The sequence below is a fragment of the Oculina patagonica genome, chromosome 2 (genome assembly GCF_052425735.1).
Source record: "Oculina patagonica isolate OP01 chromosome 2, crgOcupat, whole genome shotgun sequence".
NCBI classification, from domain to species: Eukaryota; Metazoa; Cnidaria; class Anthozoa; order Scleractinia; family Oculinidae; genus Oculina; species Oculina patagonica.
The window spans coordinates 38038686-38057477 of NC_135759.1; the positions used below are offsets into that span (position 1 = coordinate 38038686).

Genomic DNA, 18792 nt, shown 5'->3' on the forward strand with positions numbered 1-18792 from the left:
AAAATATTGGGCAACTTAATCCCACCTCTATCAATATTTTGATATAACTCCTCTCGTTTTATTCTATCCGGTTTATTCTTCCAGAAGAATTTAAAAATCAACTTACTTACTTTTTCAAGTTCAGACTTAGGTGCTTCCAACATGGACATAGAGTACACAATTGGACTGATTCCAAGTGCTCTTATAATCACTGCTTTTCCAAACATAGTTAAATCCCTGCTGCGCCACATATCAAATACTGTTTGTATTTTTTTGTACTTTGATCGAAAAGTTTTGTTTCAAGGTTTTTTTTCTTATCATATGAGTGGTAGGTTCCAAGAATTCTGATTGCATCGCTTGTCCAGTTTAAATTAAGGGGTTTAGCTGAATAAAAAATTCAGTCCATGAACTTAAGTATTTTATTATGAACATTCGCCATCTTGCTGCTACATTAGTCAGAATAAATATGTGAAGACAAAGAAGGGGATATTTTCTGCTTCCCAATTTTTCAACATGATCAAAACTGAGCAAATTACAGATAAACATAGATAAATAGCTTTATATGGCTCTCGACTGAAAATCCTTCTCACCATCAGCATTTGAAAGCGTTGTGAAATTGCTGGTCACGTGGAAGTGATAGCACTGAAAGGATTCAAAGGTTAGCTGAAACCGACAGGGTTACTTTAAGGAATGATGTTCCGTTCGCTTGTTGACTTGGCTGGAAGCTTCCGCAAAAATGGCCTTTCAATATTTTAAATAGTAAATACTTCGACATATTAAATGACTTGACGGTGATTTGTTTTACAAAAGCGCCCTACTTCGTGAAAGCGTATAATCTCATTGGGGAAACTAAAATAATCAACAGACTAGGTACCTCCACAAAAACTACTTCTATATCGATCTCTTAATAAAGGCTGCAACAAAATGGCCGTCAGCTGCAGATATTCATAGCTTCCTACTACGCAAAGCAATATGTTTAAGTTGTCTCTAAGAGTGTTTAGCTTACTATACAGCTGTTGCCAAGGTTTTGATATCGAGCAACCACTCTACATGCAGAACAGAACCAAAAGCTTCTCAAGGTCCCTAAATCGAAGTAAACATTTTGCAACAATTTATCTATTTTGCAACCCCCTCTGCATTGATTCAAACTCATAAGGGTGTTCAAATTAAATCAAAATTTTATACATTTCTGTAATTAATAGCTTTTTAGCAATCCCATCTATATCGATGCCAACTTATTTAGGGTATTCAAGTTCAATCAAAGTAAAGTATAAAAATCTTGAAGTATAATAGCATCTGATGTTAGAATTTCATCGTCCCAGGCGACAAGCAGAAGCAGCATCGGCACTACGTTATTCTTCCTGTTTAAATTCTACGTCTGTGATTAACTGCATGAAACATTAGTCAGCACGGTCAGGGGTCAACTGAATCCTTGGTGGCTACGTAATCCGATAAGGCGGCTTTATTTGATCTTTTTGTGTCTTTGAAATCTTTTTTCGCGAGTCATGAATATTGAAATGTCGCCGATGCGAAAGGAAAGATATGATTAGAGAAGAAGGGATTTTCCCGCTGAAACAAATTAATGACAACTGGTGTGGGTGAACGAAAATTGAATTATCTATTTTTCAGATCTAATGTGTTTTTTGAAGTACTACCTTCCACATGCCTTGCTGATGCATACAGGTTCTTAATCCTGCTTTCTTCGGTCGGAAGACATTTTTTATTGAAGAACGGTCTTCATACCTTGCCCAGTTTACAACAACAGTCGTTTAAACAGTACCCAATCCAAACAATCCTTAATAATGCTTATATAAAATCCAACGATTTTGTTGCTAGTAGAAGAAACAAATGACAGTAGCACGGCAGCATTACGGAAGTAACATTGAATAAGCTCTTTTAAGCATGTTTGCCCACAGCGAGGTGACCTGCATTTAATTAACTTCCAATAAAAGAAAATGACGTCATCTGCTATTTGCTATTAATAACACAAATTATATCTACAAATCTGTCACTCGTCTTCCAGGCACTGACATTATAAAGATTAACTACTGTGACAGGCTTAACTTAAATAGTTCCCTCGCTGATCAGTACACTTTTTTTACTTGGTTCAAAGTCAAACCATGACTTTCGCGATATTTTTAACACCGTTTGTGTTTTTCGCCTGCTGCCAATATTCCTTTTTAGAAGCTGTTATACTTCCAAATTTTTATCCTTTTGGACAAAGCGAAGGCGACCAGCTTCTTCCACCAAATGATGACGGGAGTTCTGGGACAGTACCGATATCGATTCCATTTCCTTTTTTCGACCAGAATCACAATTCTCTGTTTGTAAGTATAACATTTATGTACTGCTCAATTAAGTTAATTAATATCTTTTAAGTGACACTGTCACGGGAATTTTAATTTTTTAATTTTTTTTTCGGTACTACAGTTAGCGAATCAAGTCCTCTCCGGCATACATGAAATGCACCTAGTATATCAAGATGGAGATATAAAGTAAATTGTTGTTGAAGGAAGAAGGGAGACATGATAATTCTAAGGCGTTTTTCCAGTCGAAAAGGAAAAAAACTTTAAACTTAAAAAACCTCTAAACTCTAAAAATCTTATTGGCATCACAATTATGTCACTTGTATACTTTTCGTAGTTTCCATATGTATTTAGGCTCTTGAGTTTTTAAAGTGAAACTGGTGACAGTGTTCCTTTAATTTCATTTAGGAATAACACACATCAATTGTCAAACAAATGCGTCCTACATTTATAACAACTAGATTATGATGCTAAACATCGTGTTTAAATAAAAAGTTTTTGATTGATTGTTTGATTGATTGGCATGATTGATTGAATAATGTTTTCCTTTCAGAGACAGAGTAAGTTGTTAATTATTGCGTACACCAAATATTTTATCTGATTTCTGCTAGCCAGTGGACGCAATTTTTTCATACGCAATGCACTTCAGTGAAGAAACTATTTATAGAAATGATGCATATGCATTGAAGCAAGGAAGTAGATAATTGTATTGTTGCGATATAAATCAAACAAGTAGTTAAATCATTTTACATGTCTAAAAGGTTCAATCTTCTCAACAAGTTGAAAAGATGCTCAGTTTCTTTTAGAAGGAAACGTGTTAAATAAAGCAAAGTACTTTCAGCTATTTATAACGTTACCTCAGTTAATTGCTCTACCTCACGGATTTTTTTAATAATGATTATTCCACCTTTTACAAATCCCTGTTTCCTTTTTTTCATTTTGAATCATTTATTATTTGGGTAGTCGAGATTCTGTGAACAAACGAAAAAAGGAAAAGAATCGGTGAACTGAAGACATATTTTCATATTGGGGCCAATCATTTTTTGATATTTCATGCATCGATTGACTTGTAATCTGAAAATCGTGCATAATGTAGTGCTTGAGGTTTCCACCGCGTTTACGGAAACAGGCCAGTGTTTTGAAAGTATAAAATCTGTGCAGTTCCACAATAAAATCGTATCGTCTGGAATTAACATTAAGTAGATAATTTTATCGAGGGAATGGCGTCGAAGTGAGTCAAATTACAAAACATTCCCAGTTTTTTTTTAAACCTTAACAACAAGTAGGCTAATATATGCAATGCTGCTTGAGACATGGATGTTGTTCGTGCTGCGAGGTATATTGAAACAAGCTATTAGCTACGTGACGAACCAGGATTGATGAATTTTGTAATAAGTAGTTACCAAAATACTCCTTGGTTTCGGTTTAATGATATTACAAATATTTGCAGCATTCGGCGACTCCACAGAATAACAAGGCACTTCGACCAATTATGCACAATGTACTTTGTAAAATACACAGCGACTATGCTATGCGATTACAAGCAAGCCGGGTTTAAGGAAGTACATAGTAAATTATATTGAGAATCACTAATAATATGGCGCAAATTAACATGTAAATATGACCAAATGCGCCTATATTCGAAGCTAAGTGATTCATCTAAAATGTCAAAACGAATCAATATTTATCGTTTGGACCGGTGTCAAGAAAATGGCATAGCAGAGTCAAAATACAAAACAAATTACAACCGGGGGCCAATGTTATCCGTTTTATTGTCCGGTATTCTCAGTCCAATCTGATGTAGGACTGCGAGATGAGACTCGCCCTGTTTTCCTCTTGTTTTAAAGAAGCGAGTTACTAATGTAAATAATACAATCAGACATGCCTGTCCCGCAGCGAGGCATGCTTAAAAAAGCTCGAGATAGCCCAACCGGTTTAATCCTGTATTAGGCTGTTTGCACAAACGTCCTAGCCTTGAAAACGTTCCAGTATTACTCAGCACACGATCAGGGAATAATCAGCATCGACACATCAATAAATGAAATATGTCTATCTTAAGAGTGGGCGTCACAATTTTCATACTGTTATCTCAGTTACACAAGAATTTTTGTTACAAATAATAATAATAATAATAATAATAATAATAATAATAATTTTTTTTTTTTTTTTTTAAAAAATTATAAACACTTTATTAACCAATTTCTAAAAGAATTACAATGATTTGACTATTCGAATAAGAACTTTATATATAAACATATTATTCACATAATAATAAAAGCAGTGTCTTTAAAAATGTAGAAAAATAGTAAAAGCGACTTCGAGAGCAATAATAAAAGAAGAACTATATATTAAAAAAAAAAATATTCGATCTAAATTGCAGTACGAGAATTCTCTACTTGAAAGTCCATATCATAAATGTCAATGTTTCTGTTTCTCTTTACAGTTCTTGATCCCCTTAGGCAGATTAAGGCGGATCGGAGGATCGCAAATGAGACTTTTGATCTGATCCAAGACACCGTTGTAATAATAATAATAATAATAATAATAATAATAATAATAATAATAATAATAATAATAATAATAATAATAATAATAATATTTTAATTTAATTTTTCTTGAAGAAATGTTAAAATCGTTTTCCAACTACAACTACAGACCTCTAAACCTTCGGATACAAAATAAAAAGACTGTGGTTGTAAATGAGCTATGAATTTTCTCTATTTATCTCTTTAGGTTAACACCAGTGGTGTAATTTCTTTTCTGGTCCAAGTTTCACAATATACACCAGATAATTTTCCTCTTGGAGACAATCGTCGACTTGTAGCGCCATTTTGGGCTGATGTTGATGCACGTAATGGAGGAGATGTGTTCTACAGAGAGACCACAGATCCTAACCTCCTTCAACAAGCCACTGATGACGTCACAGCTACTTTTGTGGATCAACGAAAATTTAAAGCCACGTGGTTATTAATCGCCACATGGTACGAAGTGGCTTTCTATGGCGCTAGAGGAAATTACACAAATAAGGTAAGAAACTAAGATGACATTGTGACGACTGACGACTAGTTAACTGACTTACTGGCTGGCTGACTGGAGGGTCTGAATGGGGGGGGGGGGGGTCCACATGTCGGTAGTCAGTTAAAATTTTGTTACTTTGTCGGTTTTCAGTTATATTTTTCGCCCTTTGTCGCTAGTCGGGTATGAATTGGAGGGTCCTCATGTCGGTAGTCAGTTAAAATTAAATTTTTTTGTCGTTTGTCAGTTATATTTTTCGCCCTTTGTCGATAGTCGGTTAACCCTATTCAGGCTACGTTTACACGGACACGGTTATCAATCGACACGGTTTTATGACCTCGAAACCGCATCGAAAACGACACGGTTTCGAAGTGTTTACACGGAGCCTATTTAACGATTTTCCGACTGTTTTCGAATGTGATTGTATAAGCAAGCGCTGCTCTCTATGCTTGTTTCACCATGTTTACACTTCGGAAGCCAGCCAGTTCGTGCCAAAATACATGGCCGTTTTCAAATCGATGCGGTTTCGCCGTTTTTGACCGTTTACACGACAACGAAACCGTATCGTTTTGAAAACGCTCCACTTTTGACAGCGTTTTCAAAACGACCCGGTTACAGTAGTGGTTTCGATCGGTGCCGTGTAAACGAAAGGCGTAACCGCATCGCTTTCGATGCGGTTACAAATGAAACCGTGTCCGTGTAAACAGTGCCTCAGACCCTCTGACTGAGGCCGACAGTTTGCCTGACTGACTGACTGATTGGTTGGTTGGTGGACTTTCTCGTAGACACGAGGTTCAAGCAATTGAGCAAACTATTCCTGCAAGCTTGACTCGTTGGCTAGCTGTAGCTAGCTGAGTTACTAACCGACTGACTAATTGACTGATTGATGCTGTCTATCTTTCTGACAGCTGACGACTGATAATTGGTTGACTTATCGGCTGCCTCCCTGAGTGACAGATGTTTGAGCAACTGATCATTGACTGCCTGTCTGATTGACTGACGTTCTCTGCATGACATGAATCACTGTTTACTTCGACGCTCTGTCACTTTCTCGCGCCCTTTTCCTTCAGCGGTGCACGAGTCCCAAAGAGGACGAAACAGCTGATACTTGCTAGGCTTGTGGACATACCTTAGTGTAGTGAGCCCATTTCACTTATAAACATAATTTAAATACCCTAGCTCCCATGAGTGCTAAATACTACAGCAGAGTCATCAGTCGGCTACCGTTATCCTGTGTAGCTTGTGAGCGCATGTGTCTGGCCTGTATCATGAACGTTTGTAACCTTGCATCTTCTATTTTAGAGAAACACTTTCCAGGCTGTTCTGATTACAAACGGAAGACATTCGTTTGTCATTTTTAATTACAACAAAACAACGTGGACTACTGGCACGGCCAGTGGAGGTAATTATACAGGTCTCGGTGGAACCCCGGCTCAGGTATGTTTACTTCTTTTGTACATGGATAACAAGAAAATGAACAAAGTCATGCATGGCGTTAAAAAGAAACTGGCTTATTAAAATTAATAGTTACTTATTTTCAAATGACATCATGGACACCTCACTTCCAGCAAGCACCTTCTTCTTGCCTTACAACAAAGGTTAACGTCTTTATAAACTAGTTTACTTAAACAGTCAATAAATTAATTTGTTTAAGACAGCATATTTGTTTTTAGTCGAATGAAATTTTTAATTTTCCACTTATTTTTAATTAACAAATATTGTGAACACTCTTTTGGATGAAACTCCAGTTGTGCATCATTCAGGCAGACACAATCGGGGTTAATTTCGTGATTATTGTTATTGGAACAAACCCCAATTTGCCTTGATTTTGTTCTTGGTTTAAAATTTAATGACCATTTCTTTTTGCTTCAACTCTGAACATCGGTGAGTTTCTTCCTTAGGATTCCTGTAAACAATTCAAAATATGTTAATAACACTTGAGAACAGAAAAATAGTAAACTTGAACTGTCAAGCATATTTCCGTAAAAAGACCCGCTTTTCCTCTAACAGGCCGGTTTCAATGCCGGTGACGGTGTAAGATATTTCAACATTCCGGGATCTGCTACAGACCAAGTTATTGACATTCATACCCAGTCCAATGTGGGGAAACCCGGTCGTTGGATGTTCCGTATTGACAGCGCGAACATCGAGGCTGGTGGCTGCAACACGAAAGGTAAGAGCACCTTCCACTGATTTAGTAAGTTATAATCTGGATTACCCACGACGGTGGGATGCAAATAGTTAAAATTTATGAAATATTCACTGCAAGCTGTAAGCTATAAAGTAAGATAACCTGCAAAAGATTTTACTGTTCCAATTCTAGGGATATTAGACATTCCAGAATGTGCCTAGTCGCCTTTATTGGTATCTCCTTGTATATTACTCTATAAATGTTCTTTCAGACTAAGTTACGGGCTCGGTCTTAAAAAAATATAACTAATTAAGGAAGACGATGATTTTTAGCAACCGGTTACTTTGTTAACTGATCAGTAAGCTTTTTCCATTTAATGGAAATGTGTCACTTGACTGCCGCTGTACAACTGCTGTATTTCCATCTCAGTTTGAACCTAAGTTTTCAAAGTTGGCGGGAAAGGTCGGGACCCCTCTGTATATAAGGATAAAAAGGGGAAAAAACTTACATCCCTCTCTATCTGTTCTATAAGTCTACTGTGCATTCCTATGAGCAAAGATGTCCAAGACTGAGTTGAATTGAAAATATTAAACAGGGGGTCTAGGAACCAATTAATATGATTCATAATTAAATTTTATTCATACTTAGGATCGCTCGTCGTTTCACCACGTTCAGGAATTATGCTTGGTGGAGATAATCTTTTCATAGCCGGACCTTGTTACACTCCATCGGACCTGATCATTTGTGAATTTCCTGGCGGGAAATTAAGCAACGGAAGTTATGTCAGCAACATCCGGGCATCTTGTACCGTGCCGATGCTTAACATGACTGGCAGGTTGTCAATCAAAATGTCTGTCAATGGAGGAACGAGTTTCGATTTTCAAGGAAGTTTTACAACAGGTGATATATTGCAAAGAAACGAGAACAACATATGCACTAGCCATAAATGAGAAAAAATATTAAAAACATTAGTAAGAAGGTTTGAAGGTTGATCTAAAATATGACCACAGTCTTCTACGTTAACTTAACGGGCCTGTTTTTGGTGGGACAAACAAGTCTTTTTTTTAACAATGTATTTTCACATCTGTGTAAGAGGAAATGTTCTAGGGAAGATCAAGCAGCTACTTCAAAAGGATGAAATGGTATTTCGTTTCTGCGACCTTAGAGTTGTGTGTTCTGACTATTTCCGAGAAACAAACATTATTGGCCAATGTTTTATTACATAAATGTGATTAAGTAGTGCACACGCACTAACATATGTGAGGCAAAGTAAAATCAAAGTTACAATTCCTCTAAAAAGTACACTCAGATATTGTGTACATTTGTATATAAACTCCGGCTTTTCTTCCTCCACAAAAACCAGCCTCTCTTAATCCCAATCCTTTCTAGAAACAGTGGATGGAGAGTCACATATGCGGACATGTAATTGCGAATTCCCTTTTTTGTGTACATTACTTTAATTGGACTGTAATAAATCACAGGCATGACAAATCTCTCAAGAGCGGACGCCCTTAAAATCAGAAAAAAAATTCCACTTTAGGCGGGGGTGTCAGCTTATGGGAGGTTACAAATGTAGTGTTTACACGTGACTTGGGTAACATGACGATATGTCCGCTTACGCGAGTATATATTTTACCCACTGGAGTCTTCTGTTAGCAGAAATTCGAGAGTATGTCTTTTATTTTTTTCTTTCTTTGTAGTTAACATCAATAGGGTAATGCCTCGTGTTGTTAGATTGAGCTCGAGAACAACCAATTGGATTGAACAATCGCCTGTCAAGGTCACATGGGACCCAGGCTACCTCGGAAGCGAGAACCAGACTGTGACTATTAGACTGGCGCGCTTTTTTCATGAACGATGGTCACGTGTACCTTCATAGCATGTTTCCTCTAATAACAGAACAACAGAATACTGGAGAAGGCCAACTTACTGTACCAAAAGGACAAGGACAAGGGTAAGAAGAAAAGGCAAATATTCACTGAGCCTGAGGCGAATAATTGTTTTAGTCTAATTTTCAGAGGTGAACATCAAGAGCTATAAAATAAAGAACTAAAACACGGAAACAACAAACACATCGATTGTTAATCAGAATTTACACTTTAGTAAGCAATAAAACGAAAAAAAAAATACTACGAAAAAACCCCCTAGATATCTAGTACCATTGTTTAATCGTTGGCGACTTCTAAGCAATTGTGTAACTCCTCTTGAAATGAGTCGAGTAGCTCTGATCTGGAGAGAATTGAATAATTTTTGTCAATTGGTCTCCTACTGAGTTTCTTGTGGCCGCGTGCGATCTCAAAAACTACCGTCCATAGCACCAATTCTAATGCCTTGAGAACCATCTCTTGAAAATATTTTCGGTTCAAAAGCTTTGGTAGCCAATTTTCAAAATTCCAACTGTTTTGAATACTCCGAGCTTGAAGTGATTTCTTTGGAATGAACGAAAATTTCATTAAGCAAATGCTGCCATGTTTACTTGAACAGTTTGGATGCAGGGGACCACGCAACGAAGAAACAACTGCTTGGCTTGTCTGCTGCCGGATCTCTTGTTCAAGAAATGCTCGTACCAGACGTCACTCTGAGTGCTTATAAAACCAAATTGATTGCAAGGCTGGTACAACGGCAGGAGGGCAAGATTTATTGGCCAATATTTCAACTAGCAGAGCTAGTCTTCTTCAGGGCCAGTACTATAATATAAAGAAAATAACGGCTCTAAAATTTGAGTTTGGATATTACAGTGTGGGTTAATGTTTAACTAATACAAGCTATATAAAGATAAACGGTGACAAAATATATAAACATGTACAACGCGGAACATAGACAAGCCACGAACAATCCCAGACACGCTAACGCTTCAGCAGCAGTACCTACGCATTTTAATCTACCTGATCACTCTTTCCAAGACATGACACTCATTCCTCTGGAACTCCAACCGACAAATAATGCATCCCGCAGAAAGGCTAGAGAGGCCTACCTGATACACAGAGGCAAACACTTGCACCTAATGGTATTAACCGTAGAAATGAACATTGACAATTCCATGATTATTTTTGTTTTTTTTTCAATTTTATTATTATTATTGTTTTCCGCGTTGTACATGTTTATATATCTTGTCACCGTATATCTTTATATAGCTTGTATTAGTTAAACATTAACCCACACTGTATTATCCAAATTCAAATTTTAGAGCCGTTATTTTCCTTATATTTTAGTACTGGCCCTGAAGAAGACTAGCTCTGCTTGTTGAAATATTGGCCAATAAATCTTGCCTTCCTGCCGTTGAACCAGCCTTGCAATCAATTTGGTTTTATGTTTACTTGCCTGGGTGGCAAAGATGGAGTGGCTTAGTAACCAAGCCTTAAAGTGCTATATTTACCTTCAAGCGAGATGAATATAGCGTCAGCTTCTTGACCAATCAGAATGTCCCATTCTTATTTTCACCTCTTGAAATTAGACTATTAACAATTATTCCACGAACGCTCGTTGGATATGACATGGTAGATAACAATCTCATATTCTACAAGTGTGAGTGCAATAATTGTTTTATTAAAAACGCCCAAAGAATCGCAATATTTGAGCTCGCAAGCTGTGTTCGTTGACGCGTATCGGCTACCATATTTGTGTCAATGGTATATGAGCTCCTAAACCATTGCCTGTTAACCAATCAAAACGCAGGAATTGTAATATATCATTGTTAGTTTTTAATAATGACATTTATAGCATAAGTAGTTTAACAAGGTGTCCACAATTGACACTAAAATAAAGTGTCTATTATAGAGTCGCTTATTCATTCGTTCTTTATTTCGTTATTAAAGCTTCTTAGCTTTTAATAAGTGAATGACATAATTAGTAAGTCAATTCAACAAGATTTATCAGCTCTCGTTAGTTTGTAGTTTCATCCGATGTGCTGTTCAAGCTTATAACTTTTTTAGTTTTAAATCGATGAATTGTGAAATATGTCTATCCACTCAAAAGATATGACGTTTTTAAATTTGAATTTTCCGCCATTTTGTTACTAAAAATAGCACAACATCCAAGTTTAAAATGTCATATCTTTTGAGGCAAAGTAAAAAGCCACATTTCGTGATGTCATTTCCCCCCTTAATGACAAACTCTGAAAAACTAAAAACATAGAATTTTAGAGAATGACAAGAAGTTGTATGCATATGTTGGTACAAAGTTTCAGAACAATTGATATAAAATTCAAAAAGTTATTACCCACCGTGTTTTAAGAGCTTTGTTTGTTTTCTCACTCCTAGAAATTAATTTACAAGATAACAATACTGATATTATCCATACTTACATCAATTCCACAGAGCTATTAATGGAGACGGCCGTTTCGTTACACTGGTGTTAGTGAAAAAGACTGGTGACAGTAGCCGTAATTCCCCGGCCGAGTGGATCTGGAGCGATCTATTTGCCTGGATGAGTTATGTTTGGGGTCAGGAGAGATGCATGGACTGGTACAGAAACCAGCCCCACCCAAAGATATATACAGGTAGCTATCCAGCCTGAAAAATTTTTTAAAATGTAAATCACTTTTGAAAGTTCAAATCAAGTTCAAAAGAAGAGAATTGTGCGATTTGAAACATTTTCGTAATTTAAACCAGGATTTCGTTGCAAATAAGTAAATGATGTCTCAGGTGAAAGAATAAACATTCTTGTTCTTCGTTACACTGTTGTCACAGATGACACTTCCCTCCTTCCTTGTCCACAAACGTTTCTTCAAGCAATGGCAGACCGTGGACGATTCACGATGGATGAATATTGCAATCCAGAAGTCGAGCACCATTGTACTGTTTATCATTTTGGAGCCACGCACTGCTTTAGGACAAACACTCCCAGGTAAATTAACAATGATTCGATTAAGCGCCCTCCTTCTAATAAGCCCCCCCTTCCGAATATGCCCCCCCTTTTTTTTTTTTTTTTTTTTATAACCCCCCCTTTTTCAATAACCCCCCCCTTTTTTTATCCCCCCCCCTTTTTTTTCCCCCCTTTTTTTTTACCTCTTTTTTTCTTCTCTCTCTTTTTCTCCTCCGTATAAAAAATATCTTCCTTTTTTATTTAAAAATTTTTTTTATAAATTTTTTTTTTTTTTTTCTTTTTTTTTTTTTTTTTTTTTATTTAAATTTTTTTTTTTTTTTTTTTTTATTGCTTCGTAAAAAAATTAAATATGCGCCCTGTCAGGAATAGCGTCCTGTCATCGAATAAGCGGCCTCAATTAAGGTGCCAAAAGTAAATAAGCGCCCCGGGCGCTTAATTGAATATTACGGTAACAATCGCATAGTAATTGTTAAAACGCGTGAATCTATAAAAAATACCTTGACCACTCACAGCGCAAGTCGTACACAGTTTATTGTCTGAACCCGCAATGTAAATAAGTGGTTTCTATTTTTGCTTATAGCGAGTCCTCTTCCCCTACAAATCAAAACTACGCGCACTGAGGTTTTTACTAACAGTCTTCGACTGTCTTTCATAGTGATCAAGGAGCAGGACAGCAGTGCTGCTATACTGAACAAGGAAATCTAATGGTTGGTCCACAAAACGGAGGATCCTTGGATCGATTTCATATTGAAGCAGGAGTACCAGTCTTGTCTCATTTCTTTCACGACCTTGTACCTTATTTGGATTGCTGTCTGATCTCTGACAACTGTGCAAAGTACTTTGAAAAAAGACCTTCAGATGACGGCTCTAATTACGAACCACCAAGACCAGGTAATAAGGACGCGCAAATTAAAGGTCGGTCGGTCGGTCGGAGATTTCAAATCAGGCTATGCTTTAATGTGCTCTCAAGTTCGATTTGTTTTGTTCGATAAGTTGAATCTTCGCTGTTATTCAAAGCTACATCTGCAAATTTTAGTCAGTGCCAAACCCCTCTTTTACTTATTGATGAGTTTACTGATCAATTTATTGATTAACTGTGTTTTGTAGCCACTGGCTTTGGTGATCCTCACATGATCACACTTGATGGAGTGGAATACACATTTAATGGTTATGGCGAGTACCAAATCCTCAATGTAGCTGGTCCTGACTTCAAACTGCAGGGAAGAATGCAGCCCTTGATCAATGATGATGGCAACAACACTCGTGCTACAATTTATAAAGCGTTTGCAATGAAGGAAAATGACTCAGATGTTGTACAGGTAACTTAGCATTCATTGCTTCAGGAAACACTACAGATCAGAATCAAAAGGGTAAAATGATTACTTTGCAGAAATTTTATGGCCGATCGTGCTTAAATGTCGAAGGTTTTTGAAAGAAATCGAAATGGAATATAAAGTTAAAATATTAGTCAAAGATATAAGAAAAAACGAAGGGAGAATCCTTTGCTTTGTCTCTCACCGAAAAAAAGTTAAATTTTTGGAACATATTTTTGTGTGTTATGACTTAATCTCTATGATACACGTTAACTACCTCACTATAAGTTTTTACGTACTGAGATGCACAGTGGCCTAATGGTCGATTACGCCCTGTTCGGGGTCGTTGTGCTGTGCTCCGGTGAAAAGATACTTTACTTACACATTGTCTCTCTCCAACCATGCAAATGATGGAGCAATTGCATGAAAAACTGAAAAAACGTACTTCGTAGGACTATTGAAGATTTTCCCGTGAACACTATTCTCTCTTATTAGCAAATAGTTAACTCCGCAAGTCATTTAAGTGCGCTTCCTTTTACTTTGGTTCCACTACCTGGCATGACTGTATCTGGACCTCAAATGCCCTAGATTGAAGGTGTTTCTAGGCTGAGTACCTCACATTTTAGTTTCTTCCAGGTCCATATTAACGGTCGCAACGAAATAGAGGTCTTGGTGAATGGAGATCTGATGGAATTTGACGAGGACTTGATGATGGATTTTAACGGTGTCATCGTTTTTAAATACAACAATACATCTAAATACTCCACCATATTTAATTCTGGAATATCAGTCACAATTGAGAAAGTTGAGGATATCTTACAAATGATGCTACTGGTACCACCAATGTTTAAGGGTGGGTACATTTGTATTAATTTTGTTATTGATCTTCTTGTGAATTTGTCTTTCAAGTTCAACAGAAGTCCCGAGTCACGTTACTGAAGGTTTCCATATTGGCTGTTGACACATCTAACCACGGCTACTGTTCTACATTTATTTTAAGATGGGAAGTTTCAGGCAAATCATTTTTATCAAAAAGGAGAATTCCTTCCTCATCGTTTAAAATCGCAGCTGTTTAAAGGAACTACGTCAAGGGGAAAAAAATCTTGAAAAAACTGTCGTTTGTAATCCATCTTATCTTCGTCAGTCGAAACCATCCTTGTATAAAAGTGACTTCAAAAGGTTAGGCAAAAGTAAAGTAAGGGCGCGAAAATATGTTTTCGTGCTGTATTCAGTTACAGAAATGGAAAGAAGGTCTTTCGTTGACGGTAACTATAAAGAATTCTTGGGACCAATTACAACACGTTAATAGAATAATTTTCAGATTTCTTCGAAATCGAATTGCTCGTAGGTAATAAGGAGTTCCAAGCCGCCTATTTTGGCCCTCACCCAAATAACCCAAATGAAAGTACTTTAAGATCTCCCAGGGACAAGGATTTAGAATAATAATTACTAAGGGTGGAATTGTTTCATTAATTTGTGCTGTATTTGATTTGGTAGAAGCTATTTTTTTACAAGCTATTCAGTGTCACGGTTGTCATTTTAAGAATACTAGTAAAAACGTATTTTTATGTGCAGAAGCTTTGTTTGCGGAAGTTGTTTCAACCAGAACTTGACATAAACGGAATACTGCACGAAAACAAAAATCTCGGTATAATCACGCCTTTTTAAAAAGTATTTCATTCTCCTCTTTGTTTTCGCATGCTTTTCAAGATTTGTTTTCTCATCCAGGCAACACAAGCGGTCTACTAGGATTCTGGAATGACGACCCAGAAAAGGAATTTCTGCTTCCCAATGGAACATTCCTCGACACCAATTCGTCTCAAACAAGAATTCACTACGAGTTTGGACAGTTATGTAAGTATTTCTTTGATTACATATTGTACCAAACCAGACACTCATAGGGTTTTCAACTCATATGGGTTTCTGACCAAACAAAACGGGTTTTGTTGTTAACTGAAACGAATAGAGCCCATCAGACTGTTGCCTGGATTTTTGATTACGAAGCGGACTGGATGCTTGTAATGCGGAGCGAACAGGTGTCAATTACGTATTCAGTCGTATTCAAAGTAAATGGTGATATTTTTACTTACACTCATATTACAATTTTACTTACACTCATGCCATTGGCATTTGAATTCGCTTCGTTTTAATTGTTAAAAACACGAAACCATGAATTAAGGTTATATCATCATTTCCTGTAACATTTTTTCCAGGGGCTACAACCGCAAATAACTCGCTATTCACTTATGAGGAAGGTAGCAGCCACACATCTTATTTTGATGTCGGATACGTACCAATATTTTTGGATCAGAATGACTTGGTGTTTGATAACGCAACCCTGGGACAGCAGGCTCGTGACGTGTGTGGTGATAACAAACAATGTCTGTTCGATATTTATACCACTGAAAAGGTCAGCATTGGAGAGGCTTCTAAACAAGCAGTAAAGTCGTTCGTTGCAGTTATCAATGAAACCGAGACACCAGGTGAGATGATGTGTTGCGTTGAGATACATGAAAACGGCAAAAGTTAGTTGATGACTTTTATCCCATGCTATGAAGAAGAAGATTTATGCGTATTTAGCTCAATCAGCTAGTTGTGAACACTTTAAGGTCGCGCAGGACCCTTGCAATCATTAGTATGTATTTATTTAAAGGGTATGCACGAACTGCCGAACGACTGAAGCCGACAACAAACGAAATATTCATGAGAATGTTTGTTTTTAAACTCTTTTGTACAAGTAATTACTAGTTATTGTTTTCAGCTTTGTGCCACGTGCGCTGGAACATAGTAAATTATCATAAATAGATTCACAGCTTTGAATATATCACACGTTGTTGTAAACATTGACTCGGAAGGTCTTCGGAAGCCGGCTCAAAACCTTCAATTTTGTGTCCAAGTTTTCTCCGCCGATATAGAATTTCAAGAGTTGATTCGCGAGGAACATAAACTTGGTGTACTCTATTGTGTTCTGGCTAGAGCGAATTTTTAAATTTCCTTCTCAAAATGAAGATAGCATGTTTCAAAGTTTAGATTTCACATTTTTACGCTCTTAGAAGCCATTAACTTGTAACAGTTGTTGAAATCGAAAATTTCGTTCTAGTGGGAACACAAAAGAAGTTACGATTTATCACTAAGCTTTATAATCATTTAATTTGGTGCGCTGTGCTAGCTGAAAACTTGGACACAAAATCGCATTATCTCCAGTTTAACTTTTAAGGGCTTGTAACATCACAGACAACGGTCATCTCTCAGTAAATTAGGACAATCATGATGTAATTCCATCATCCCTGAGTATCCTTATTAAATTTTAGAGGAATCGATATTCAAAATGTAGCGAATTAAAGCTTTACAAGATAGCACTCCAACAAGAAATTTGACTAATGAATTTATTAATGAGCAAGGGTCCTGCGCGACCTTAAAGCCTAAAGGATTGCAGTATATTTCACAATATACCAATCAAAAGCATCCCATAACTAGTATTTTTTAATCCTTCTGATTTCTAAAACCAAAACAGTGGTTTTCACAATCAGGATCAGATAGTGCGTGAGCTTAAATAAAGTTGTTAACGCATTGAAGCATTTACATGCTAAAAAAGGGTAACCTCTCTACTAACTATGATAAAGGAAAACCAATAAAGCAACCAATTTAATACTTTCTTTTTAGGATGTATTCCAATAGAAAAAACACTTAGCAATGGTACCGTGCTGAGAAACGACACACAAGATGGCGGAATAATCTATAGATTCCACTGTAACCCAGGCTTCCTGTTGAACGGCTCGTCTGTCATATCTTGTTTACACGGCAAGTGGAATGGGTCCAAACCGAGCTGCCAGTTAGGTATTAAGTAAATGTGTTATTTGAAAATCAAGAGAAATTAGTAATAATAAAAACATGTTTTATGTAATAATCGTAAGAAAAATACAGCTCAACTTTGATATTTTCTGTACAGAATGTATTCCAATTGAAAACTCACTTGGTAATGGTACCATGCTGAGAAATGACACACAAGATGGCGGAATAGTCTACAGATTCCACTGTAACCCAGGCTACCAATTGAACGGCTCGTCTGTCATATCTTGTTTACACGGAAAGTGGAATGGGTCTAAACCAAGCTGCCACAAGCCAGGTGGGTAAATGTTTTGTTCTAGCGTCGTGTGCGAATTAACTTATTACAAGGTTGAGAGACTGCTGAATCAGCATCATCATTATTATTAACGAACTGTTATTTGATTTTTCTGTGTTTTATTCACATGCCTGCTGACTCAGCACAACAGCTATACCAATTTAACATTGCTTGAATATTAGTTGCAGGCTGCATTCCAATAGAAGACAAATTGCATCGAGGTACCATGCTGAGAAATGACACACAAGATGGAGGAATAGTCTACAGATTCCACTGTAACCCAGGCTTCCTGTTGAACGGCTCGTCTGTCATATCTTGTTTACACGGAGAGTGGAATGGGTCTAAACCAAGTTGTCACCAAATAGGTAAATAAATGTGAACTCGATGTGTTATTTTAGTTTTGTGGCACTTTTTTCGAGGATTAAATTAGCCTGAAATTCTGAATATAGGTAAAACAAACGGCTAAAACAAATTGCTGGACGAACTTTCTATTCTGTTACTTTGAACGGCTTCCAACCTCTTTAGCTTGCTTTAATATACTCAGCCATGGATAACTTTCTCTTTTTCAGTTTGCCTTCCTGTTGGGTCTTTTGAAAACGGTCATGCGCATGCTAACGGTACAAGCGTAGGCTCGCGCTATTGGTTTACCTGCGCTAAAGGCTTCACGCTGATTGGCTCAAACACTATTCTTTGCGGGAAGGACGGCCAATGGAATGGAACTTTACCTAAATGCTCAAAAGGTAGGATGGAGGATAGATTGTGCGGTGAAATATTTTTTTGAGATCCTGTTATTATATTATTCGATATTTGTTCCACGCTTCAAGCTAATTCCAAATGCGTTCTTACTAAGCATGTTGGGACTTCGGTTAAGTTGTTAATATTTTGATCTGAGCATTGATTTGGTCAGCATTTAACTACTCTTTCAAACATCATAAAGTAAATCAAAGTGAGAATGCACACAGGAGGGAACTGAAAGCCAATATTGAATTGTATTGGTCCATGAGGCAGTCTTCAAGCTCATACTATAAAATATTATGGAGATAAATCAGGAGCTACAGTCTATAGGCTGACGTAATAGTACTCCATGTTATATATCCCGGA

General features: G+C 37.0%; 1 protein-coding gene across 1 annotated transcript in view; it reads left to right on the forward strand.

Annotated features, from left to right (window-relative positions):
- The first annotated feature begins 2018 nt into the window (after positions 1–2018).
- Positions 2019–18792, forward strand: part of LOC144644617 (sushi domain-containing protein 2-like) — a 69779-nt gene continuing 53005 nt past the window's right edge. Inside the window, 18 exon segments of the mRNA XM_078504144.1 lie at positions 2019–2306; positions 5019–5312; positions 6603–6737; positions 7311–7473; positions 8080–8331; positions 9132–9274; positions 9276–9385; positions 11748–11929; positions 12120–12276; positions 12911–13146; positions 13363–13574; positions 14205–14421; positions 15297–15422; positions 15782–16051; positions 17232–17405; positions 17518–17694; positions 17880–18056; positions 18261–18431. Of these exon segments, the coding sequence (XP_078360270.1) occupies positions 2100–2306; positions 5019–5312; positions 6603–6737; positions 7311–7473; positions 8080–8331; positions 9132–9274; positions 9276–9385; positions 11748–11929; positions 12120–12276; positions 12911–13146; positions 13363–13574; positions 14205–14421; positions 15297–15422; positions 15782–16051; positions 17232–17405; positions 17518–17694; positions 17880–18056; positions 18261–18431 (3403 nt within the window). The 5' untranslated portion in view covers positions 2019–2099.